The sequence below is a fragment of the Frankliniella occidentalis genome, unplaced genomic scaffold (genome assembly GCF_000697945.3).
Source record: "Frankliniella occidentalis isolate FOCC.00 unplaced genomic scaffold, Focc_3.1 Scaffold126, whole genome shotgun sequence".
NCBI lineage: Eukaryota > Metazoa > Arthropoda > Insecta > Thysanoptera > Thripidae > Frankliniella > Frankliniella occidentalis.
The window spans coordinates 700,156-710,738 of NW_026267253.1; the positions used below are offsets into that span (position 1 = coordinate 700,156).

Here is a 10,583-nt window from a genome sequence, read left to right on the forward strand (position 1 = left end):
GGGGCGCGGCGGGGCGCGGCGGGGCGCGGTGGGGCTTGATGGGGCCTCCCCTGCGCTGTCCACTGTGGAGTAGGACCCTCGCCAGCAGCCCGAGGTGCGTGGCGGTGCGTAGCGGGGCGGGGCGTAGCGTGAGGCTGACAGCCACTCCTCACGGCGCCCCTTTTAGGCTGGCACAGCATCCGAGGGGAAGGGGAGGGGGCGGTGGTCCTACAAGGGTGGACGAGGTAGGAAGGGGAACAGGAAGGGATGATCGACCAAGAGAGACAGGTTGTTGTTTACTGGGAAACTGGGAAGTAAATTTGAGGGCATATGACACTCTTAAGCAGAGAAGGCTTCATTAATGAAGACTATTCTGAAAACTAAGAGCATTTTCCAAGTTTATTCAGCACTTATAGTGCATCATGTGATATTAAGCATTGTGCCAAATTAAGCATTAAGAAAAAATAATATCTTTCTTGAAAAATTAGGTCCTGTTGAAGTCTTGTAACTTTGGGGTTCATTCCACCCACATTGTTCAATAATATTTGCTAAAAAACATGCAATGGACAATCAGAGAAATACTAAAATTTGAGATGACAGTAATTCACCCCGTAACATTTTAGTATTATATTACTGTTATTAAATGTGTTAACGTTAATAACATTATTGAGATATCATGAAACTTTGGCACTAAACGTGGGCAGTTCCTGAGAGATTTATTAATCATTAAGTTTTATAAAATCGAAAATTAAGAGCAAAAGCACAGATATTCAACATTATGGAGAAAAATGTACACAGACGGTCTGTTCGCGGAAGAGACAGGTAAGGGTTAACTATGTACATTGCATACTTGTCTTACGATCCTAATGAAAAACCGGTAAGGATATCATCCGGACTTGACAAGAGAAATAAAGTTCGCTGCAGAAACACATGAATTAAACACGCCACGTTTCGTTGGGGACTACTCAGTGGTAAATCACAGAACCACGCACGAGCCCTTCGATCAGCCGGTTGATCCTTCTAAGGACCTCGAAGAGAGCGGACACGAAAACACTGATAATATTTACCTGCAGGTTGTGAAGAGTAGATAACTTTATCCTTGAGTAGGTAGGGACGTACACTACCGACTAAAAAACAAAATCCCAGCGGGCTACAGCGAAAAAACACGGCACTTCACAGACATAAACATGAGTTCTCTCACACTGCACGCACACCCGATCGCGCTAACCCCTCCCCAGGTTGGATGTTCTACTACTTGCATTTCTGCTCTGCTGCAGGCAGCCTTCTTTGCCCCTGCCCCGCCGAGACCTGGCGAGCAGCGCCAAAGACTAGTGACTTCCATGCCAACATCACTTTGATTCAACTATGACGTACACGGAGCAGCGATGGAAAGTCCCGCCGGCAAACTCACAGAATACATGTTCTCATTTACACCAAGTTGATTTCATCCCTAAAAGAAAGGGCATCTTGAGCTGAAATGAACACGCAATAGACGCTTCTATATTGCACGTTGGCAACGCCCACACTACCGCAGAAGGTTTTTGGAGCTGCGAGCGCCATCTGTTGGCCGCGCCACAAACTGGCTCCGTGACTCAGCCGGTCCTTGATTGGGCGAGCGAGGGGAAAGGGAAAGTGAAGGGGAAGACGGGGGCGGCAGGGGCACACGTGGGGCTCAACGTGAGCCGCGGAGGCCCAATGTGCGCTGCAACGTGACATCCCTCTCTGTCGCTCATGTTTATGTTGTTTGCCAAACTATTTAGTACCACATTTCAAACATCGGCCTGCATTAGCACTGAAAACAGATGAGAAAAGCATATTGCGTCATAAAACGTTGCTTATTTAGCGACAACCCCCTCTAATTTTGGAAATATTGCCGAAACAGCCCCGGTCGGTAAAACAGGGTGCGATTGGAAGAATCGGGTTTGAGCCGCTTGAACCCTCGAAAATACGCATTAAAAGAACAAATAATTTTTGTACTTCACGTGCGATTCGAAACGATCGGTGGAGATGCAATCAATGTGGTGAAAATAGTTAATTTGGAAAACTACTATCCTGGCCGGACAAGTGACCAATGTCTCCAGTACAACCATCAACAAAACTTTGCCAGTGCGCACCTTTTCCGCGCATGTCTCGCCATGATATTGTGAAGTGATGAATTCAACCGTCTGTGCTGAAAATATTTGATATTTCGTGTGAAACCTTAACTACGACATGCATTCGTTATCAGAATTCGGGGCGAATGTCCCTGCTTTCCTGGCTAAGTTGTGGAAACTAGTGGACGACCCAGAAACGAATGAATTGATAAGTTGGACGGAGGTGAGCCTAGCCTTCTACGCGATTTGTACTTCTTCGCTATTAACACGAATGACCGTTCATACTCAAGGACACCGTTTCATCTACGCTACAATTTTTTGTAGAAATTAACTAAAGATTTCAATGTCTGTTCTTACACCCTTGCTAAAACTTGTTAAGCATGTTTCATCATTCAGTGACCCTTATATCGTCGTAACCAGCTGACATTTTATTGCCTTTTTTGGTTTGATTATTTTGAAGTATCAGAGCAGACTAACTATTAAATCTGCTTTTAGTGTCATCCGCATTATTCGTCTAGTTTTGGTTGCAACATGTACGCTTGACACTTATTTCTTGTTTTGTAGGTTTGTCAATGCCAGAGAATATAGAATGTATTCATGTAGTGAGAGGAGGGGGGCGGGGTGGGGGAGGGGAGGCTGGGTTGGAGAGAGTCAGCTGTGAGTGCTGTGTTCTGGAGATAAAAGAATGGGGATGCCTCCAATTCCTTTCAAGATCAGTTTATAAGCTTTTTAAAATATGTCTTAAAGGGATTTCAAGTATAATCAAGGATCATTCAAAAACTGCACACTTAATTTAATGGGATGCAATTAGACATTTCTTGAACTTTACTTTATCTTAGACATTTGTCACAAAGTTTAAGGAAAACAGCTTAATAGAATCAACTTTTAAAATCCTTTTTTTGATAATGTTCTGTACTATAACATTCCTGTTTATCATTTGTTGTTTTAGGAGGGCACAAGCTTTTACATCAGAGACCAGGCCCAGTTTGCGAGGAGGCTTCTCCCTATGTACTACAAGCACAACAATATGGCCAGCTTCATTCGACAGCTAAATATGTGTAAGCTTACTTTTAGTAGATATAAGTAATGAAGCTGCTAAAGCTGACATTGCTGGGTCTCAACATGTACTTTTTTAATTTCTTGTGAGTTGGTAAACAATTATTACAGTTTTAATTGATTTATGTTTTGCTTATTTTAGATGGTTTTCACAAAATTGTTTCTGCTGATGCTGGAAGTCTGCGCCTTGACAAAGATGAAATGGAATTTGCTCACCAATGTTTCTTAAGAGGTCACCCCTATCTTCTAGAGCATATTAAAAGAAAAGTTGGCAAGGTATCTATGAAAGCCTATAGTTTTTATCCCTTGCATAACCTCTGTTTTGTCTAACTTTAATATTTCTACTTTTAGTCTCAAATACTTACTGGGAAGCTGGATGATGGAAAAGACACCACTAATGGAGGAGTTGTTGTAAAAGCAGAGTATATGAACAAAATATTATCTGAAGTTAAAAGTATGCGAGGGAGGCAAGATTCAGTTGAGAACCGCCTCACAGCAATGAAGCAAGAGAATGAGGCTTTGTGGAGAGAGTTGTCCTTACTAAGACAAAAACACCTTAAGCAACAAACTATTGTAAATAAGGTGGTGTACATTTCATTGTGCAATACTTTTTATACTTTGAAATTATTTGGTTTTAAAATCTACTTAATATTGATACTTTTGGTTCTTAAAATCTTGCATTTTAATTCTATTCCAGCTCATCCAATTTTTAGTAACTTTAGTACAGCCATCTCAAAGGTTAAACAAGAGAAGATATCCTTTGATGATCAACAATGTAGCTCATCCTAGTGGAAAATCAAATAACAAGGACCCTAATGATGTAAGTAGTCTCATATCATACCTTAAATGAAGTATGTACCCTAAGAAAAGGGTGGAATAATTTTTCTTTGTTTTTATCGAGCAGTTTTACTAATTCTCTCATACCTTACTACTTTCTTTTTTCCTGTTAATCTGTGAGTTTATGTTCAACATAAAGTTGCTTTAAAGAAGATTAGTTCAAAAAATATTATCTCCTATCTTTTAAAATCCTTCCTTTCCCACAAAGTTGTTGCCTTGCCTTGTATTGCTTAGTAAATGGATATTTTGCAGCTTCAGAGGGAGTTAGTTGTATCATTACGTGACTCCCTACATGCCTCTCAGATTATGTCGCGGTCCTCATCAGGACCAACCATTCATGAGCTGGATGATTCAATATTACCGGATGCCGAATCAATATTGCCTGAGATTGATTCTGATTCCTCTAATACCATTACCCTCCATGTGCCTGGTTCTGAGTTGGCAGAAGTAATTGATGCTGGGTTAGTTCCTCTTTTACCAGTTTTTTAAATACAAGTTTGGTATTTTTTTCTGACATTTTCTGCGTTTTCCAACAATTGAATTATTTAGCTTGGAACCTGAAATCTTGAGTCCTGATTCAGAAGTTCTGGACCGTCTTCAAGAGCAGACTACAAGTCTTCATGTGCCCCTGTTGGAGGTAAATTCTATTGGGGAAGAGATGTCAGAGAAAGGTCTTAAAACAACTTCACCTAGTCCTGAATTACTTCTTGCTGTGCCTCCCACTGAACTGAACCCTTCAATTGTAGTACCAGGACTTCATACTGGCAAGGTATCAGCACCTTAAGCTTGTGCTGTTCTGTAAATCCATTTGTTTAAGATTGAGAGATTGAACTGTGTGAGGAGTTTTAGGAAGATGTGGCTCTTAAGTTTGGCTTTTTTTTCTAACAAATACTTGGTTTCAGGGCAAGCCAACAATACAAGTTGCTGTTCAAACAGCACCACAAAAGACACTTTCCAGGTCTGCACCAACAAGATCTGTGTCTACTAGGAGAAGTGTGGCAAATTCTAGCAAAGTATTGTCAGGTGGTAGTAAAGCTGGGTCTTATCAAGACATGAAGAATACAGTTGATGACTCTCAGCCAGCAATAAAGAAAGAGCCAAGAGTTATTCCTCCTCGTGGTAGAAAGAGGAAGCAAGGCAACAAGAACTCTGCATTGGCGTCCCGGAACGATACTCCAAAAATTCAGTAAGTCTTTTATAACAATTTTGTATCTTTTCATTTCACTACTTACTTGTATGAACCAAATAACCCCTTTTCCCCTCACTTGTCTAGGAATGAACCTGTTGACATTCTTGCTGATTTGGGACTTGTTACTGATTCAACAAACACCATCATGTCAGGGTCACCCAACATTATCACTGATGGATCAAGTAAGTTTTTCACTTTTTTCTGATGTGGTAGTGTTTTAATTTGTTTGTATTTATATAGTGCATGCTTAGATGTTCATTACCCTCAGTCAGGGAAAGGCTTTCCACCTTCTTTTTAAAACTACCCTTTTTCTGTTTTTTGTGTTGGTTTGTGTAGTGAGTGCTCTACTTGGTGTATTATTTAACAGATGGCTCGATATGCGGATCAGTTGCATCACCTGTCAATCAGCTTGTTGCCTTCCCGGAGTCTCCTATTCCAGTAGCTCACTCACCTGTATCCTCATCACCTTCTCATTGCAGTATGTTTGAAACTGAATTAAACCTCAAAGGTTGAAATATGTTTATTTCCTCTTCTTTCTAACTTGTAAAAGTAAGATAAACAATCAATAATTCTTTCTCTGGACTGTCCGCTAAATTTTTCCCTTAAAAGAATGTCCACTTTAATCTTTTGATTTCCTTGATGATTGTAAAGCAGAGTGCGAAATAAAGATACTGATTTCTTTTTTTTCTGATCGAGGTATTTTAGTTTTGTAGGCTTATTATGGCTGATGCATGTGGTGCGAGTAGCTTTGATAGAATATGTTAATATGCATCTAAATCCTATGTTGTGCAGTGTCCTTGAACTACAATAAAAGCTGCCTATAACGTCACCCGTACGTGAGCCGAAATCCCAACGTTATATGCGGGAAACGCTGAATCCGGTTAAATGCTCTAACGCGGATACGGTATACGGGAAACGTTACAAGCGGCTTTCACTGTACTTTAATCATGTAGATGTAGAATAACTTTAAATCTTAATCTACAATATCCGTTTATTTTCGTGTTTTTTTTGTTTTGTTTTTTCAATTTTAGGTATGATGCAGTCAGTTTCCATGTCACCTTTATCAGCTGGTCCTACCATTACCGATGTCACTAGTCCGTTGATTGCACAGTTCCCCTCCAATACTGCAGCAGAACAGGTATCTCCACAGCCATCTCCCGTCAGAAATCTGTCATCTCCGTATGATATGACCCTAGCCTGTACGTCACAGGAGGGAACATCACCAACACCATCCTTCAAGTCATCTTTTAATAGGTGTGACATCAATGGAAAGTGAGTTATACTTTTAAGTTCTGATTGCAGAAGTGATATGCTTGTTGTACCCCTCCCTCGACTGACTGTCACTTGTAGCTTAAAAGTAATTATTCTCATTTGAAACTAGTGCAACCCTTCACAGCAATAAATTCGTCTGTTAGTATTTTATTGTAAATTCGGCTACTTAAATTTAATTTTCACCACCTATAGCACAGTTTTTAATCATGATGCATCTGAAAAGCATTACATTGTAAGTGTTTCAGTTGTCTTTTCTCGACTGCATATCACTTCTGTTTAGGAGCTAGCTGCATTTGTGCTCTAGCCCAATTGCAATGTAAGTATGCCGTTTTAACTACCGTAAATTCCAGCATAAAATTTAAGATAACCTTCCTTTCTTTTCTTTTTTTTTCTTTCAATATTGAGCTCTCTAACATTGGACTTGTCTCATCTCCACACCGTCTCATTGACGGCCAAAAGGTTAAAAAGAGTAAAAATACTGCCACTGACCGCCCTTTTCCCACAAAGACAATTAAAGAAACTTAGCACGTACTACAAAATGCATCTGAAACACAAAACCCAGGCATATTTTGAGAGTTTTACTGATTTTAGAGATTCTGGTCAATAGAATCCACAAAAATTTGGTTCTGGTGGAGGATTTTTCTGTGATGTAGTTAAATCTTAATCCTGCCATTTTAATCCCTCGAAAAACCTGTGTCGTCTATTAAGCAGTTTTATCATACACTATGCCTGAATTTACGGAATCTGTTATTCATTAGGTATCCAAAAGCAATGCTTTTTTCAAATTTCCATCTTTTAATTTTTTTGAAAATCAATTATAATCTAACAATTAATGGGGAAGACAGATATTCATAAACATGCTATTTAAAAAATTCTGGTTCTCATAATATTCCTTGGGCACTTGCTTTCACTTTTACTTTTGCATTTAGTGGCTGGTTTTAATGATAGCTTTGTTTTTACCTAGTGAAAGCTATTGTGTTCTAAGTGATGCATTTTTAAATGTTATTTATGTCCAATGATGTAGGTAGCGATGGTTGTGCTACCATCAAGATCTAACTCTGGTTACTTTCAGATGCTCCTAATCTTACAAACACTTAGGTGTGGCTTTGCAAAACTAAATGGGCTGTTAACTTGAATGAGTTAAATATTCACTTTCAGAGATGACCTTGATCATCATGTTGGGGCAATGGATGCGGACCTTGGGACGCTGAAAGATTTTCTAAACAGCAGTGGAATTCAACTTGATGCCAACACATTACTTGGGGTGAGGAATAATTTGTTTGTCCCTAAAATTGTTATTCACTGAGTTATTTGGGCTCAAAACTTGATCCCTGTCTTATGACAAGAATCTCACTATTATTATTTCATTTTTTTTATAGCTTTTTAACCCTGACGAGTCAATGATGCCAGAAGGAGACGGATCTAGTTTCACCTCTAAAATGGACGCGTCCGGTAAGGTGTTTGTGGGGCTATATGTAAATCTAAATTTTTTATTGTTGTGTTGGTTTGTATAATAAAAATGTTCCTTTCATGTTTTAGGGAATGAGCTCATGTATTACCAGCCAGACTTTATGGATCTAGAAGAAATCTGGAATGGTGACAATGGACGATCAACACCACCTTCATCTCCTATTTTACCAGAAGTAAACACTCCTATTGTATTGCCAACAAGTCCAGGATTTCCAAGTCCTGCTTCTAAGAGACGTAGAAATTAGACTCCTTCCACCACTTAAGAAGAGGTACTTTGATAATTCATAATTTGCTTAACATTTAATATTGATATTGTTCTGTAAATCTGTCACGTTTAAGTGAATTCTATCGAATTTTTTTGTGGTAGGATTTTGTTTTATTGGGTTTTGTGGAAATGGTTTATGTGTTGCTGGTCTAGTATAAATATTTTGTTTTTAAGCAATCTGACAAAGAGAAGTGTTTGGTACCACAACTGCTATCTCTTGCATTTTGACAAGTCAAGATGACCTTACTGCATTAAGTCTTTTGGATAGTGAAAAGATTGGCTGAGTTATTCACTGAAGGATAACCTATACTCATTTTATCAATATTTTCATGCTTGTTTTTGGCTACAGGTTTATCTGGCTCCTGATGCACTACTACTGCTTTTATGAGTATATGGGTAGAATTGAGTAGCACTAAATTACATCATAAATTGTCTGTAGTGTTTAGACTCATCTAATTCCAATACCTCAAGGTGGATTAATTTAGAAGGTAATTGAATTTTATAATTACTAATTTAGTGGATTAATACCTGTGACTGTATTGGTTTCTGAAGCGTTCAGAAACCACTTGGCTGTGTATCTTGATGGTGTAATTGATTAAGTGTGATGGCTCTTTTCCAGGAGCAAAGGTACTTGTCATGTGTAAAGTGTGTAGTTAAAGCTTTTCTGTTTCTGTTTTTCTTCTCCTTTTATCCCTCCAGTTTAAAATAGGTAAGTCCCAGTCATTCATTTCCTTTGTGAATGTTTTCATTTTGCCTCATTCAACCAAAGTACAAAGTCATTGTTAATTATTTTTTCTCCCTTTATTGAGATGTTTCTCTAAAGGTTCCTAGTTTTGTGTTACTGTGGAGTTCGGAATCAATGTGCATAGGAGTATGTATGAGTTGATTATGTGATGAGAACCTACTGTATTGTTGATGTATTTTTGTATCTAATCATTTATTATGATCAAGAGATGCATTTTGAGGAAATTTAGTTTGTGTTTTCTTAAATCACATTTTGTTAGTCCATAATCTTCAGTGCATTATTTGTTTGAACTAGCAATATTCAAGATGTCCCATTAATACGTCACACACATACTGTTGTCATTTTCACAAAAACTTGTAATTTCATTATTTTAGAGAACACTGTGTTTTCATGTTTGTGTCAGTCTTTTTCATTTGTACAGGAGAACTTTATTTATTAAGGTGCCATTTTGTTAGATAAGATATCTGTATGTTGACTTCAGATGCTTGCATTCATGAAACATAGGTATTTTGTTATGATGGAGTTTGCCAATGGGAGAAAACATTGTCTGTGGTTGGCTGGCATTTTCATTTCTGAGGCCTCCAAAATATTTCTTGTTGTATCTAGAGTTACACATGTGAATTCATTTGTTGGGAATTAGATATCTGTATCTAGACCATTGACATTTGTTGGGCTTTGTCAAGGTTGATGCAATTCAATGACAAAATTCCTTTGAAGGGTTAGTGAACAAGAGGGGAAGAAGAAAAATTACAGCCTTTCAGTGTTGGGTTTGCAAAGTAATTGTTTGGCTTAGCAGCCGTACAGGGAAAGGGGTCTAACAATAATTTTTAATTTTGTATAATCTCAGGTTTATTTTAAGTTTCTTAACCCAAGCCAAAATATTTTGATTTATATTGTTTTTCTACATGTCAGAACACACAAAATTAATCATTGAAAGAAAACTGAAGTCTGATATTTTTAACTTCCATGTGTTGAGAGCACTAACGGTTGCCAGGGTATAAACAGTTTTGGATGAAGTACCAAATGTGCTTTTGGTTAGGACACTGCAGTGTGTTGAGCTGATATGATTCTGTTTTAATTGGTTGTGAAAGAAATAATTTTTTTGGATGGTTCTAAAGTTTTTCTGCTCATTGGCTTAATTTTATTTATGTACGTTTTCCTCCAATACTTCTGCATTATGCTTTTGTTTTTAGACATTTTGACATTTAACTGGAAGCCAAGGCATTATGCAACATGGGACCTGTATGAAGTGTACTGTACTGAGTTGTTAAATGTATTTTGGTATACTGTTATGTAAGATAATAATGTGTTTTAAATCTAGAAGTTGTTTCTGTCCGTAGTACAGTAATAGCATAAATCCCTTCTGTTCTTTGGCTACACGTGTGTAGCTTATTTGTGGATTTTTCTCATGTTAACAAATTGTTTGGCTTCCTCTGTAAGCTATATAACAAATGGCACCAAACTTCCCCCCCAAAGAAGAATAGAAAGTAAACTTATAAACTATCATGGATCTCGTTACCTAACACCCAGTAAAGAGATGCAAAGAAAATTTTGAAGGTGACACTGAGAGTGTTTGAAGTAATAATTTTTGGATTGAAGTGAAACCCGTATGTTCAGAATTCATCAACTGTCACTTTGTGCTATGATGCTGTAATGTAATAGTTATTATTACTATAT

The 10,583-nt window shown here is 38.1% G+C and overlaps 2 protein-coding genes across 13 annotated transcripts in view; one reads left to right on the forward strand and one right to left on the reverse strand.

The window, feature by feature from the left end:
* Positions 1 to 1,268, reverse strand: part of LOC113202056 (dystroglycan 1) — a gene marked incomplete in the record, with an annotated part of 40,989 nt that extends 39,721 nt beyond the window's left edge. The window contains 1 exon segment of the mRNA XM_052270542.1: positions 1,047 to 1,268.
* An 812-nt stretch (positions 1,269 to 2,080) lies between these two features.
* LOC113201926 (heat shock factor protein) lies at positions 2,081 to 10,376 on the forward strand. Of its 12 annotated transcripts, none has more exons than XM_026415924.2 (15): positions 2,081 to 2,295; positions 3,022 to 3,130; positions 3,271 to 3,404; positions 3,480 to 3,710; positions 3,826 to 3,948; positions 4,218 to 4,426; positions 4,515 to 4,734; positions 4,868 to 5,151; positions 5,239 to 5,336; positions 5,522 to 5,632; positions 6,186 to 6,292; positions 6,365 to 6,426; positions 7,585 to 7,690; positions 7,806 to 7,878; positions 7,966 to 10,376. In XM_026415924.2, exons 1-15 carry the CDS (start codon positions 2,191 to 2,193, stop codon positions 8,139 to 8,141), a joined length of 2,148 nt encoding a protein of 715 aa, XP_026271709.1. In that variant the 5' UTR covers positions 2,081 to 2,190; the 3' UTR covers positions 8,142 to 10,376. The 12 variants fall into 12 exon arrangements, 11 of the variants coding, with proteins under 11 accessions (XP_026271709.1, XP_026271710.1, XP_026271712.1 ...); XM_026415925.2 differs by having other exon boundaries at positions 6,365 to 6,408; XR_003303189.2 differs by having other exon boundaries at positions 2,082 to 2,295; positions 6,186 to 6,426; positions 7,966 to 8,649; positions 8,781 to 10,376.
* The last annotated feature ends 207 nt before the right edge of the window (positions 10,377 to 10,583 follow it).

Excerpts from the sequence above, each read along its gene's own strand:
- LOC113201926 (XM_026415918.2), top strand. The coding sequence starts at position 2,191 with ATGCATTCGTTATCAGAATTCGGGGCGAATGTCCCTGCTTTCCTGGCT. Across the intron at positions 3,949-4,217 it reads ATAACAAGGACCCTAATGAT|CTTCAGAGGGAGTTAGTTGT; the intron begins GTAAGTAGTCTC and ends GATATTTTGCAG. Across the intron at positions 4,735-4,867 it reads CAGGACTTCATACTGGCAAG|GGCAAGCCAACAATACAAGT; the intron begins GTATCAGCACCT and ends ACTTGGTTTCAG.